This window comes from Notolepis coatsorum (genome assembly GCF_963971535.1).
Source record: "Notolepis coatsorum genome assembly, contig: SCAFFOLD_2715, whole genome shotgun sequence".
In the NCBI taxonomy this organism is placed as follows: Eukaryota; Metazoa; Chordata; class Actinopteri; order Aulopiformes; family Paralepididae; genus Notolepis; species Notolepis coatsorum.
In genome coordinates, this window is record NW_028173009.1 from 2,254 (window position 1) to 17,911 (window position 15,658).

The 15,658-nt window shown below is 47.0% G+C and overlaps 1 protein-coding gene across 1 annotated transcript; it reads left to right on the plus strand.

Annotated features, from left to right (window-relative positions):
* Window positions 1-1,297: 1,297 nt before the first annotated feature.
* On the plus strand, window positions 1,298-14,660 carry LOC311247921 (dysferlin-like; the record flags this gene model as incomplete). Its single annotated transcript, XM_084338902.1, has 4 exons — window positions 1,298-1,349; window positions 3,142-3,297; window positions 3,780-3,871; window positions 14,489-14,660. Coding segments are annotated over 4 exons (472 nt in total), but the record flags the coding sequence as incomplete, so codon positions are not given.
* Between the last annotated feature and the right edge of the window lie 998 nt (window positions 14,661-15,658).

Genomic DNA, 15,658 nt, shown 5'->3' on the forward strand with positions numbered 1-15,658 from the left:
AGCATTTTGTATGAAAGTATTCTGTACTTCTGTATGACAACTATTAAAGAAACTGGAACTTGAAACTTGAAAACTTCCCTGAGGCTTGGAGGACATTGGGCATGAAAACAGTCTCAATCAGGGATTTTCTTTCACCAGAGATTCATGCATACTTTCTGGAGTCTATTCAGGATGCTCTCTGTTACAGTGCAAATCAGGCACACTTTATGATAGGGGAGGGAGGGAGGGAGACAGAGACACACACACACACACACACACACACACACACACACACACACACACACACACACACACACACACACACACACACACACACACACACACACACACACACACACACACACACACACACACACACACACACACACACACACACACACATCAACACACAGTAATTAAGAAGTAAGTAAAAAGTAAGTAAGGGAATGTTCAGTCAATATACATATATACAATATACAATACAGAGTAAAATGAGTAACAGTGAGGTACAATGCAGAAATTAGATGAGGTATGTGTGTGTGTGTGTGTGTGTGTGTGTGTGTGTGTGTGTGTGTGTGTGTGTGTGTGTGTGTGTGTGTGTGTGTGTGTGTGTGTGAGAGTGAGTGAGTGAGTGAGTGTGACATAGATAAACACTGTTAATGAAAACAAATGACTGTTTTTGTGTTCCTGACATATGGAGGTCCCTGCCCAGACACACACACACACACACACACACACACACACACACACACACACACACACACACACACACACACACACACAACACACACACACACACACACACACACACACACACACACACACACACACACACACACAAGCATGCACACACACACACACAAGCATGCACGCACACACAATTAACTAAATTATCTCTTTCTCCCCTCCCATCTCTTCCCCTTTCCCCGCTCTCTCTTCTCTTTATCCCTCTCCCCTCCTCTCTGTCTCTCTCTTTCTCCCTCCCTGTGTATCTCCCTCCCTCTCTCTCTCTCCCCCCTCTCTCTCTCCCCATGTTCCATCTCTCTCTCTCTCTCTCTCTCTCTCTCCCTCTCTCTCTCTCTCCCTCCCTGTTTATCTCCCTCCCTCTCTCTCCCCCCCTCTCTCTCTCCCCAATGTTCCATCTCTCTCTCTCTCTCTCTCTCTCTCTCTCTCTCTCTCTCTCTCTCTCTCTCTCTCTCTCTCTCTCTCTCTCTCTCTCTCTCTCTCTCTCTCTCTCTCTAGGTGTATGAGAGAGAGTTGGAGAAGGTGGAAGGGTTCCACGGCCTCTCAGACTTCTGCAGACGTTCCGGCTGTACAGAGGGAAGACCCAGGACGAGGGAGAAGACCCCTCTGTGGTCGGAGAGTTCAAGGTGAGACCGGAGTCTCTGTGTGTCTCCTTCTGTTCAACAGACTGGAGTTTCTGTGTCTCCTTCTGTTCAACAGACTGGAGTCTGTGTGTCTCCTTCTGTTCAACAGACTGGAGTCTGTGTGTCTCCTTCTATTCTCTGTGTCTTCTTCTGTTCACAGACTGGAGTCTGTGTGTCTCCTTCTATTCTCTGTGTCTCCTTCTATTCATCAGGACCCTCACAGAAATCTAGTGGTCGACTGATGTACAGCAGCGGTTTGGATGTTGGATTTCAATATGGGCCCACAGACATTACCATCTTACCATCTACTTTATGGCTAGAGTGAAAGCAATGGGAGCATATGAAACTAGAGATAATAAGGAAGCTAAGCTTGTCCCTGACCAAAAACTTGCCAAAATTTGTCGATAGTCGACCGCAAAACATTTTAATATTTTTTTTTAAGAAATATATATATTTTTTTATCATTCCATTTAGGCTGTGGGCGTTGCTTAATGTCTGAAAGAGTCGACTGAAGGCTTCTTGTCCTCTGCGAAAGCATGCAATTGGTCACTGATGGATACAATTTTGATGTTTGTCTAGTGTGTTCATTAGACGGGTGAAACCCTCTTTCAGTGCCTCTGTGCCTGTTAGCCTCGCTGGTAAACACGCAGAGGCACTGTACAAGAAGGCCAGAGCCGACTCTACTTCCTCAGAAGGCTGAGATCCTTCAATGTCTGTACAAGGATGTTGAGGATGTTCTATGAGTCTGTGGTGGCGGGCGCCTTCTTGTACGCTGTGACCTGCTGGGGCAGCGGACTGAGAGCAGGGGACACAAACAGGCTGGATAAGCTGGTCAGGAAGGCCAGTAGCGTGGTTGGGGTGGGAGCTGGACTCCCTAGCGAAGGTGGCGGAGAGGAGGAGCCTTGGTAAGCTCCAGGCCATCAGGGAAAACCCCTCCCCCAGCCATTATACACAGACTTGGCTGACAGGAGGAGCATGTTCAGTGCTAGGCTCACACTACCCAAATGCAGCACTGAACGGCACCGGAAGTCCTTCATTCCAACAGCCATCAGACTATACAATGCATCACTGCTGCCTCATTGCATCACTGAGCACAGAGTGACAGTTACCATCTTCCTGGACTCTTAGTTTTGAAACAGCACTGTGCAATATTACACCTACTGTAGACCCTCAGTATATTTTCACTGTATTTATTTACTGTATATTTTATTCCATTTTTATTCTATTTTATTCTACTCTTATCTTAGGCAATTTGATTTGATTTGTTTTGTTATTCTTATTCGTGACCTGTTCTGTCTAAATGTTTAAATGTTTAAATGTTGAGCGATTTGCAGTGTCAAATTTCCCTCGGGATAATAAAAGTATTTCTATTCTATTCTATTCTATTCTATTCTATTTTATTCTATTCTATTCTATTCTAATTATATTCTATTCTATTATATTCTATGGGCGCCATTAGCGGGGCGCCATTAGCGTTAGCCACGCTTCTAGGCCTCTTTGCTTTTGGAAGAATGATACAAAAAACTATAATAACAATAATATTATACTTAAATTTTTTTATAATTGCATTTGACTAGGAGGCTCCTCCTTTCGATCGATTAGTCGACAATTCAACTCTCTCTCTCTCTCTCTCTCTCTCTCTCTCTCTCTCTCTCTCTCTCTCTCTCTCCTCTTACCACCTATATCTTCCTCCATCTCTCCTTATGCCCTTAACTCTCACTTATTCCTCTCCTCCTCCTCCTCCTCCTCCTCCTCCTCCTCCTCCTCCTCCTCCTCCTCCTCCTCTGTCCATCAGGGTATGTTTAAGATCTACTCTCTCCCAGACGACCCCTCCTTGCCACCTCCTCCCAGGCAGTTCAGACAGCTGCCCCCCAACGGCATCGAGGACTGTCTGGTCAGAATCTACATTGTCCAGGCTAGTGGACTGCAGCCTAAAGACACCAACGGGAAGGTATGGAGGGAGGGAGGGAGGGTTGGGGAGGGAGGGAGGGAGGGAGGGAGGGAGGGAGGGAGGGATGGAGGGATGGCTCTGTGTCATTCCAGCTAGTGGACTACAGCTTAAAGACAACAAAAGTTATTGTTATGGTGGAATAATGAGGACCACGATGGGTTAATTGGGGTTCTTGTTATGGTGGAATGAGGACCACGTTGAGTGCCTGATCCTCACACTGAATTGCATTTGGTTTTCAGTCTGAAAGTGGAACCTTCTTCCAGTCCGGCTGATGCCAGGTGTTATTATTCTGCTCGACAGACCTGATAGGCACAATATAAGTAGACTCTGCCTAGTAACGGACACTGATTGGCGGTTGGAATTTCGACTAGATAAAGCATCCATCAGGACAGCAGGGCCAGATTAGGTGGGACTAGCAGCTAGTGATTCGGGGGTTGACCACATGGTTCTACGCTGTCTTTACGGGCTGTGTGTGTTTTCAGTGTGACCCCTATGTGAAGATCACCCTGGGGAGGAAGACCATCAACGACCATGACAACTTCATCCCCTGTACACTGGAGCCCGTGTTTGGAAAGTATGTACTGTACAGTATAGTAGTGCACATCTCTCTCTCTCTCCATCTTTCTCTCCATCTGTGAGTTCCTATATTTCCCACCAGTAGGGGCCACTATACTCACGTTAATCACAGGATGGACAGCAGACGACTGGAGAGAGTCTGGTCTCATGTGAAGTTCACTATCGGACAAGACAGAGCAGGACAGAATAGTGTAGAGCAGAACAGAACGAAAAAGACTAGAATCGAGTAGAATAGAATAGAATAGACCAGAACAGAGAAGAATAGAACAGAACAGAACAGACAGAATAATAGAATAGAGCAGATAATAGAAACAAAAGACAATAACAGAAAGCTGAGCAGAGCAGAGCAGAACAGAATAGAATAGAACAGAACAGAACAGAACAGAAACAGAACAGAACACAACACAACACAACAGAACAGAACAGAACAACAGCATATAACAGATAATAATAGAACAGAACACACAATAGAATAGAACAAAATAAAATACCAGAGAACAGAACATGACATCATATATTATAATAATATAACAGGGATTTGAGAGGCTGATGTCTCTCTCTCCTCTCTCTCTCTCTCTCTCTCTCTCTCTCTCTCTCTCTCTCTCTCTCTCTCTCTCTCTCTCTCTCTCACTCTATCTCTCTGTTTCTCTCTCTCTGTGTGCCTCTTTCTCTCTCTCTTTCTCTCTCTCTCACTCTCTCTCTCACTCTATCTCTCTGTTTCTCTCTCTGTGTCTCTTTCTGTGTATCTCTCTCTCTTTCTCTGTCTCTCTCTCTCCTCTCTGTGTCTTTTTGTCTCTGTCTCTCTGTCTCTGTCTCTCTGTGTGTCTCTATCTCGCTTAAGCTTTCTCTCCCTCTGTCTTTCTCTCAAATTACCCCCCCCCTCTCTCTCATATTCAAATGCAGGGCCTGTTTTTATGAAACATCCTAAAGTGTGCAGCGTATACAGTCATGTGACTAAACACTGGTCCTAGATCAGTACCCCTGCTCCCAGAAGTGTAATACACATGGGCCTGATATACTGTTCCCACAGCAGTAGAGACTCCATGCAGTCTAATATGTGTTCATATGTACATATGCAATTAAAATGCACAAGAAATGTCATTAAGAAATACTAATAAAAACAAACTTTTGATAAGCTATCAATCTTTCAAGTTCAAGTTGATCTTAATAATAGAAAAGACAAATAAGAAATCAAACTTCTGATGTCTATCTCAGTCAATGAGTCTCTTTCACAACTTCCCTCCCTATCTCTCTCCTCTCTTTCTCTCTCTCTCTCTCTCTCTCTCTCTCTCTCTCTCTCTCTCTCTCTCTCTTTCTCCCTATCTCCCCTCTCTCTCTCTCTCTCTCTCTCTTTCTCTCTCTCTCTTTCTGTCTCCCTCTCCAGGTCATTTGAGTTCACCAACAATCTCTCCTTGGAGGAAGATGTTGTGTGGCGCTGTATGACAAGCTGTCTCTCTCTCCACCTCCCCTCCTCTCTTACCCCCTCTCTTTCTCTCTCTCAAGCTGTCTTTCTCTCCTCCTCCCCTCCTCTCTCACCCCCCCTCCTTCCCTCTCTCTCTCTCTCTCTCTCTCAAGCTGTATTTCTCTCCTCCTCCCCTCCTCTCTCACCCCCCCCTCCTTCCCTCTCTCTCTCTCTCTCAAGCTGTATTTCTCTCCTTCTCCCCTCTGTTCTTACCATCACATTTACTTTCATGTCTTTCTCTCTTTTATTTCTGTTCTTGCTAGAGGAGTTGACGTGCTCTCTCTCCTAGGGAGGGACTTGGTGTATTTAGTTGTTGTGTGACCAGGAAGCAAACCAGCAGGAACCCATCCGGCCTCGAGGCGCCGCTACCTGCAGGCTTTTACCTTGTTCATATTTTGCAAGTGCTATTGATTTGCTGTTCGATGTGATGATTCAGGGAGATGCAGAAAAAACTGTCGCCAGAAGCATCTACACGACGGGCAAATGTGTCCCACAAAACACCCCACAAACGTCCCTCACAAAACATTTATGGTGTGGGAGGAAACTTACACATGAGGAGAACATGAGGAGAACATGAGGAGAACGTGGACCTGGTCGGGTTTGAACCTTGGACCTCTTTGTTGTGAGGCAACAGTGCGAACCACTACATCACTGTGCCTAAAAAAGTAACAATAGAAAAGTAACAATAGAAAAGTAACAATGGAAAAGTAACAATAGAAAAGTAACAATAGGAAAGTAACAATAGAAAAAGTACAATAGAAAATGTACAATAGAAAAAGCAACACTAGAAAAAGCAACAATAGCAAAGTATCAATAAAAAAGTTACAATAGAAAAAGTAACAATAGAAAAGTAACAATAGAAAAGTAACAATAGAAAAGTAACAATAGAAAATGTACAATAGAAAATTTACTATAGAAAAAGTAACAATAGAAAAAGGTGGATTCCTTTGTATGCTTTATTTCCCCAGAGTGGATTTACTGAGCATGTTCTTTTTCAGCAACGCCCTACTTCACACAGTTCCATACAGTCACACATGGGAGCTGCCTGGTACGACCACAGTCTGACACTGTGCTGTAATATATATATATATATATATATATATATATATATATATATATATATATATATATATATATATTTTAACCCAGTGCTGAATGCAGTAGCCTAAGCTATGAATAGTTAAAGTTTCACGTTTTGTTTTATTTGTCACGTATAAAGTACATGTACAATACAGTGAAATGCTTGGTTTTGTATGAGCCCCTGAGAATGTGCTTCATACAGTACAACAAAAGTAAGTAAAAGAGGAATAACACTATTCACATATACAATATACAATATTAGTGCTGTCAGGCGATAATTTTTTTTTATCTAATTAATTACAGGATTTGTAATTAATTAATCTAATTAATCACATTTTAATCGCATAACCATTTTAGGCCTGATATTCTATATTCTATACTCATATATTTCAAATGGCATGTGTCCGGATGGCAGAATTCAGTACTGTATCTGCAAAACCTTCTGTTTAATCATCTTCCATTTATTCATTTGCTTAGATTATTCAGGTCTGGTAAATTTTTGCATGGTGTTATTCACAGTCAAAGATAAAACATTTTTTATTGATATTCTCATTTGGTTCATTACAATTTACTCAAGCCTAGTAACAGACACAGTATTTATGAATACGTTCCCTGAGATCCATAGATGTCCCTAGAATCAGATACCAAGAACATGCAAATGGACCATATTAAAAAAAGTCTGTAAATGTGTATTGTACGTTCTTATGGAATGAATGAGATAAAAAAATATTTAAATCATTTTTTTTTTTTTTTTTTATAAATATTTTGTTAATTTTCATAACGCGATAATTTGCTGTGTAATTAATTAATCTAATTAACGCGATAAACTGACAGCCCTATACAATATACAAAATAAAGTACAACCTAAGTACAAGGAAAGTGAGAATGAGACCCAATAAGGCTTTAATCACACACCACACACAATGCTGTCGCCATCAGCAATGTATTCTAGCCACTGCACTGCCACTCTTTATTAGATATTGTATTGTCTTGAACCACTAGCAACATTTTACCCCACTTGGTAAAGCTACAGAAGTGGCCTAATGTAAACCACGACTTATGAATATGCTAGAAATCACCACAATACTGCTCATGACACCAAGTTCGCTGCCGCCATCAGATGGTAATCTCACTCACCGAAGACGTCTTAGAAAACCACTGCATTGTCCAGGAATCAAAGCAGACAGGGCAAAAGTGACCGGCGGTAACTACTACTCTAACATAGAATAGTATAAAAACATAGATGGGATGAGTAAGATATTTGAAGGCAGAACTATTATGTTTCTTATGAAACCTTCTGAAGGCAGAAACTATATGTTTCTTATCAAACTGTCTGAAGGTAGAACTATGTTTCTTATAAAACCTTCTGAAGACAGAACTATATGTTTCTTATAAAACCTTCTGAAGGCAGAACTATTGTTTCTTATAAAACTTTATGAAGGTAGAACTATGTTTCTTATAAAAAACTTCTGAAGGCAGAACTATATGTTTCTTATAAAACTTCTGAAGGTGGAACTATATGTTTCTTATAAAAACCTTCTGAAGGCAGAACTATATGTTTCTTATAAAACTTCTGAAGGTGGAACTATATGTTTCTTATAAAAACCTTCTGAAGGCAGAAACTATGTTTCTTATAAAACAGATTGCTCACAATGCACATTTAGTTCAAAAATAAGAATAAGAATAAAATAAAAATACACGGTCAGAGATATACTTTCTAAAATATGTATATACATTCTAAAATTCTGAAATATACAATAAACTAAAATGTACAGTAAAATGTAGCATTTTAAATTTAAATGTAAATGTCCAGGAAGATGTACCTATAGTCAAATGTAAATGTACAGGAAGATATACAGGGATTTTGTGAGGTTTTGTCCGCTGCTCACCAACTTTCTCTGTTTTCTTTAAGCCTACTGTTAGAAATTCCCTTCTCACTCACTCTCTCTAGCCCCCACCCTCTCGTTCTTTACTCTCGTTTACTCTCAGTGGCCTCACCTGGACTATTATCAATTACCTCTCGCACCTGTGGTGGCAGGCTAATTAGTTCCCCTGTGGGCTTTAAATACCAGGGCTCTTCCCCTCGTTTCGGCGTGGGGTCGGGTTGTATTCATGCTGAGTCATATTCTCTAACATCTAGACTCTTTCGGGAGATCCTCTGGTCTACCAATGCTGTATATGGATTTCTCCAGCCTTGAGATGTTTTGCTCCAGCCTTCGTCTGCTGTCGCCGTAGCCTGTGGAGGAGACTGTTCTGCGCTCCCTTTACTTCCACGGGAGGCACCCCAGCGCTCCACTGCAGACCCCAGCGCAGCTGTTCGTCCTGACGCACATCTAGACCAACGCGCATCTCCCGGACCCTCGGGCTTGGCACGCTCTCCAGTCACCAGCGCGCAACGCGCATCTGCAAGGGCTTGGCACGCTCTCCAGTCACCAGCGCGCAACGCGCATCTTCAAGGGCTTGGCACGCTCTCCAGTCTCCAGCGCGCAACGCGCATCTTCCAAGGATCCTTGTGCTTGGCACGCTCTCCAGTCACCAGCGCGCAACGCGCATCTGCAAGGGCTTGGCACGCTCTCCAGTCACCAGCGCGCAACGCGCATCTTCAAGGGCTTGGCACGCTCTCCAGTCTCCAGCGCGCAACGCGCATCTTCCAAGGATCCTCGTGCTTGGCACACTCCTCCTCGCAGACGCACCCCGAGGCGTCTCTCGGTTCCGACGTGCACACCAAGGTGTGGCGCGCCACTCTGTTCCTCGGCTCCGACAGCGGCTACCCGGTGGACGACACCCTCGCCACCGCCGCTGTTCCAGCACCCTGTTCCTCGGCTCCGACAGCGGCTACCCGGTGGACGACACCCTCGCCACCGCCGCTGTTCCAGCACTCTGTTCCTCGGCTCCGACAGCGGCTACCCGGTGGACGACACCCTCGCCACCGCCGCCTGTTCCAGCACCACTCTGTCCTCGGCTCGGACAGCCGGCTTCCCGGTGACGATACCCTCGCCACCGCCGCCTGTTCCAGCACCACTCTGTCTTCGGCTCGGACAGCCGGCGCCCCGGTGGCGACGCTCTCGCCCCGCTGCCTGTTCCTGCACCACTCTGTCCTCGGCTCGGACAGCCGGCACCCCGCCGCTGCTGTTCCTGCACCATTACGCATTACGGTCTGGGTGAGTTTTGACTGTCAAGATCATCTCCGTTTTCGTGTGTTTCTTAACACTGAAGTTTACCACCTTTTTAATCTGACAGTCACTCACCCAGCGTTGTGCCTCTGTTTGTTTTTCACTTGGATATTATTTTGGACTTTACATCTCCCACTGTGTGTTTGTTCACACCAAAGATAGTATTCTCTTTTGTGTTTGTTTCGGGACTTTGCTCTTTGTGTATTTTTCACGAAGATAGTTTTTACTTTGTTAACTTTGTTATTTGGACTGGTCACCTCTCCTGCATCTGCTCTGTTTTTCCCCCTTGTACTTTAGCCCTCGTCCCGCTGCTGTTCCTGTACCATTACGCATACGCCTGGGTGAGTTTTGATTGTGATGTCACTCACCCAGCGTAATGCCTCTTGCCCCCGTCCCGCTGCTGTTCCTGCACCATTACGCATACGCCTGGGTGAGTTTTGATTGTGATGTCACTCACCCAGCGTAATGCCTCTTGCCCCCGTCCCGCTGCGTTCCTGTACCATTCCGCATACGCTTGGGTGAGTTTTGATTGTGATGTCACTCACCCAGCGTAATGCCTCTTTTGTTTCTCACCTTGATAGTATTTTTGGACATTACATCTCCCCCTGTGTGTTTGTCACACGAAGATATTATTACTTTGTTACTTTGGACTGTTCTGCATCTGCTCTGTTTGTTCCCTTTTGAATATTAACCCTCTCCTCTGTTCTGCAGAGCGGCCCAGATGTTTTCCCACCAGTCCCCAGTTCCTCCCTGTCCCCAGCCCGCCTCCGCGGGCCTCAGTCCCCTCTGTCCCTAGTTCTCCCCTTCTAGTTCCACCTAGTTCCTGGTCCCAAGTTCTCCCCTTCTAGTTCCACCTAGTTCCTTGTCCCTAGTTCTCCTAGTCCCCAGTTCTCCTGTTCCCTAGCTCTCCTTGTCCCGACATCTCCTAGTCTCTAGTTCCTCTGTTTCGTTAACCTTCCCTTAGTGTGCCCTTTTTTCCCTGTCTCTCAATAAATATCTGTTTCTTGGCAAACCATCATACCTGTCTTGTGTTGTGCGATTGGGGTCGGTTACAAACCATAACAGTACGACCCCAACAAATCGACGACCCCAGCCAGCACAGACGGTGTATGTTGAGTTTGCCTTTTTTTTTCTTGTTCCCTCTAGCTCCCCTCTAGCTTCCTTGTTAGCCTGTTAGCTCCCCTGTTAGCTTGTTGGTCTCCCCGGTTAGCTCCCCTGTTAGCCTGTTGACTCCCCCATTTGCTTCCCTGTTAGCCCTGTTTAGCTCCCCTCTTAGCCCTGTTTGACCCCCCTGCAGCTTGTTAGGCCTCTACTACCAGCATGGCCCTGTCTGCTAGCTTTGCCTCGGCGGCTAGCACAGCCTCTATGTTTATGCAGCCCTTGCAGCTGGCATAGGCCCTGTAGCTAGCCAGGCCCAAGCAGCTAACCCGGTCCCTCTGCATGGCCTCCACTTTTTTGTGTAGTTTATCCCACTGCTAGGACTGCCTTTTCAGCTAGCAAGGTCAGTTTATCTCACACTGCTAGGACTGCCCTTCAGCTAGCAAGGTCAGTTTATCTCACACAGCTAGGACTGTCCTTCCAGCTAGCTTGTTCTCTCATGCTGGTCCAGCCCTGTCTGCCAGCCTAGCTCCGGCAGCTAGCGCAGCCTCTATGTTAATGTAGCAGTACAGCTGGCATAGGCCCTGTAGCTATCAGTGCCTTGGCAGCTACCCTTTCCCCCTGCTAGCCTAGCTCGGCAGCTAGCGCAGCCTCTATGTTGATGTAGCAGTACAGCTAGCATAGGCCCTGTAGCTATCAGTGCCTTGGCAGCTACCCTTTCCCTCTGCTAGCCCTTTCCCGGTGCTACCATGGTTACCCCTTAGCTACCCTGCTTGCCCCTCAGTTCCTCTAGACCAGTTCCTCTAGACCAGTTCTCTAGACCAGTTCTCTAGGCCAGTTCTCTAAACCAGTTCTCTAGACCGGTTCTCTAGGCCAGTTCTCTTGGCCAGTTCTCTAGACTAGTTCTCTGGACCCAGTTCCTCCTGACCCGGTTCCTCTAGGCCCGGTTTCCTCTAGGCCAGTTCCTCCAGTTACCCCTCGCGACCCTGTTTCTTTTGCTAGCCCCACTCTTGTGGTGGCTTCCCCTGCTGGCTTGGCCAGTACCTTTTGTTTTTGTCTTGTTTTGCCCCCTGCCACTCTGTCTGTATTTGTTTTGGGTCGCCAGGTGGCTCCCGTTGAGGGGGGGGTACTGTGAGGTTTTGTCCGCTGCTCACCAACTTTCTCTGTTTTCTTTAAGCCTACTGTTAGAAATTCCCTTCTCACTCACTCTCTCTAGCCCCCACCCTCTCGTTCTTTACTCTCGTTTACTCTCAGTGGCCACACCTGGACTATTATCAATTACCTCTCGCACCTGTGGTGGCAGGCTAATTAGTTCCCCTGTGGGCTTTAAATACCAGGGCTCTTCCCCTCGTTTCGGCGTGGGGTCGGGTTGTATTCATGCTGAGTCATATTCTCTAACATCTAGACTCTTTCGGGAGATCCTCTGGTCTACCAATGCTGTATATGGATTTCTCCAGCCTTGAGATGTTTTGCTCCAGCCTTCGTCTGCTGTCGCCGTAGCCTGTGGAGGAGACTGTTCTGCGCTCCCTTTACTTCCACGGGAGGCACCCCAGCGCTCCACTGCAGACCCCAGCGCAGCTGTTCGTCCTGACGCACATCTAGACCAACGCGCATCTCCCGGACCCTCGGGCTTGGCACGCTCTCCAGTCACCAGCGCGCAACGCGCATCTGCAAGGGCTTGGCACGCTCTCCAGTCACCAGCGCGCAACGCGCATCTTCAAGGGCTTGGCACGCTCTCCAGTCTCCAGCGCGCAACGCGCATCTTCCAAGGATCCTCGTGCTTGGCACGCTCTCCAGTCACCAGCGCGCAACGCGCATCTGCAAGGGCTTGGCACGCTCTCCAGTCACCAGCGCGCAACGCGCATCTTCAAGGGCTTGGCACGCTCTCCAGTCTCCAGCGCGCAACGCGCATCTTCCAAGGATCCTCGTGCTTGGCACACTCCTCCTCGCAGACGCACCCCGAGGCGTCTCTCGGTTCCGACGTGCACACCAAGGTGTGGCGCGCCACTCTGTTCCTCGGCTCCGACAGCGGCTACCCGGTGGACGACACCCTCGCCACCGCCGCTGTTCCAGCACCCTGTTCCTCGGCTCCGACAGCGGCTACCCGGTGGACGACACCCTCGCCACCGCCGCTGTTCCAGCACTCTGTTCCTCGGCTCCGACAGCGGCTACCCGGTGGACGACACCCTCGCCACCGCCGCCTGTTCCAGCACCACTCTGTCCTCGGCTCGGACAGCCGGCTTCCCGGTGACGATACCCTCGCCACCGCCGCCTGTTCCAGCACCACTCTGTCTTCGGCTCGGACAGCCGGCGCCCCGGTGGCGACGCTCTCGCCCCGCTGCCTGTTCCTGCACCACTCTGTCCTCGGCTCGGACAGCCGGCACCCCGCCGCTGCTGTTCCTGCACCATTACGCATTACGGTCTGGGTGAGTTTTGACTGTCAAGATCATCTCCGTTTTCGTGTGTTTCTTAACACTGAAGTTTACCACCTTTTTAATCTGACAGTCACTCACCCAGCGTTGTGCCTCTGTTTGTTTTTCACTTGGATATTATTTTGGACTTTACATCTCCCACTGTGTGTTTGTTCACACCAAAGATAGTATTCTCTTTTGTGTTTGTTTCGGGACTTTGCTCTTTGTGTATTTTTCACGAAGATAGTTTTTACTTTGTTAACTTTGTTATTTGGACTGGTCACCTCTCCTGCATCTGCTCTGTTTTTCCCCCTTGTACTTTAGCCCTCGTCCCGCTGCTGTTCCTGTACCATTACGCATACGCCTGGGTGAGTTTTGATTGTGATGTCACTCACCCAGCGTAATGCCTCTTGCCCCCGTCCCGCTGCTGTTCCTGCACCATTACGCATACGCCTGGGTGAGTTTTGATTGTGATGTCACTCACCCAGCGTAATGCCTCTTGCCCCCGTCCCGCTGCGTTCCTGTACCATTCCGCATACGCTTGGTGTGAGTTTTGATTGTGATGTCACTCACCCAGCGTAATGCCTCTTTTGTTTCTCACCTTGATAGTATTTTTGGACATTACATCTCCCCCTGTGTGTTTGTCACACGAAGATATTATTACTTTGTTACTTTGGACTGTTCTGCATCTGCTCTGTTTGTTCCCTTTTGAATATTAACCCTCTCCTCTGTTCTGCAGAGCGGCCCAGATGTTTTCCCACCAGTCCCCAGTTCCTCCCTGTCCCCAGCCCGCCTCCGCGGGCCTCAGTCCCCTCTGTCCCTAGTTCTCCCCTTCTAGTTCCACCTAGTTCCTGGTCCCAAGTTCTCCCCTTCTAGTTCCACCTAGTTCCTTGTCCCTAGTTCTCCTAGTCCCCAGTTCTCCTGTTCCCTAGCTCTCCTTGTCCCGACATCTCCTAGTCTCTAGTTCCTCTGTTTCGTTAACCTTCCCTTAGTGTGCCCTTTTTTCCCTGTCTCTCAATAAATATCTGTTTCTTGGCAAACCATCATACCTGTCTTGTGTTGTGCGATTGGGGTCGGTTACAAACCATAACAGATTTACCCTGTGCTCAGTGATGCAGTGAGGAACAGTGAGGCGTTCTGATGGCTGTTGGTGTGAACCTACATGGAAGTCTATTTTGGCTTTAAATGTGTCACGTTGTGGGACTATGAAAAGTGCTCTTCCTTTCTTTCTTCTCTCTCTTCCTTTATCCTCCTTCCCCGCCCTCCCCTCTCTGACCTGTGACCTCCCCCTGTGGAAGGAGCAACATGTGACGCTGTATGACTATGGATATCTCCCCCTCTTCCCCCTTAACCCTTTCCTCTCCCTCTCCTCTCTGTCCTCTCGTGCCCAGGTTGTTCGAGCTGACCTGCAGTCTGCCGGTGGATAAGGACCTGCGCGTGATGCTGTACGACTACGACATGCTGACCAAGGACGAGAAGATCGGGGGAGACGGTGATCGATCTGGAGAACAGATTCCTGTCCAAATACGGAGCCCGCTGTGGCCTACCACAGACCTACTGCATGTGGGTAGATATATACTGTAGCATGCTGTGGCCTAATGCAGACCTACTGCATGTGGGTAGATATATAGACCTGCTGTGGCCTAATGCAGACCTACTGCATGTGGGTAGATATATAGACCTGCTGTGGCCTAATGCAGACCTACTGCATGTGGGTAGATATATAGACCTGCTGTGGCCTAATGCAGACCTACTGCATGTGGGTAGATATATAGACCTGCTGTGGCCTAATGCAGACCTACTGGTTCATCAAGGAGAAGCCGCCTATTCTCAGTCCTTGCCCCACAATGGTGGAACGAAACTGCCCACCACAGTTATGACAGCCGAAACCCGTCAATCTTTTTGCCGTCGACTAAAGATGCCATTATCATTATCAACCATTATCTGAAAAAAATAAGTATTATAATAATAATAATAATAATATAATAATAATAATAATAATAATAATAATAATAATAATAATAATAATAATAATAATAATAATATATAACCCTAACTACCTTACTGTCATGCACTTGTCGTTATATACTAACCTACACTGTAGCACTCAACACTTTGATGAACATTGTTATTCAGCTGATAGAGTTGTGCCCCTTCCTGATGACTTGTCGTACACAACTTGTAAGTCGCTTTGTATAAAAGCTAAATGACTAAATGTACATTTGTTTAATGTACTGCATGTGAGTAGATATATACTGTCTGCAGCCTGTTGTGGTTCTAATGCAGACCTACTGCATGTGAGTAGATATATAGACCTGCTGTGGTCTAATGCAGACCCCCCCCCCCCCTCTCTCTCTCAGCTCTGGGTGAACCAGTGGAGAGACCAGTTGAGGCCCAGTCAGCTGCTGTCCAGACTGTGTGACCGACAGAACTGAAGAGGGCGGTGCACAAACCAGACAGAGTCTGCTTCAGAGGATACGAGTACACTGCTGCTGACCTGGGTGAGTGAGTGTGTGTGTGTGTGTGCAGGGACGTGCACAGGACTTTAGAGGGGCAGGTGC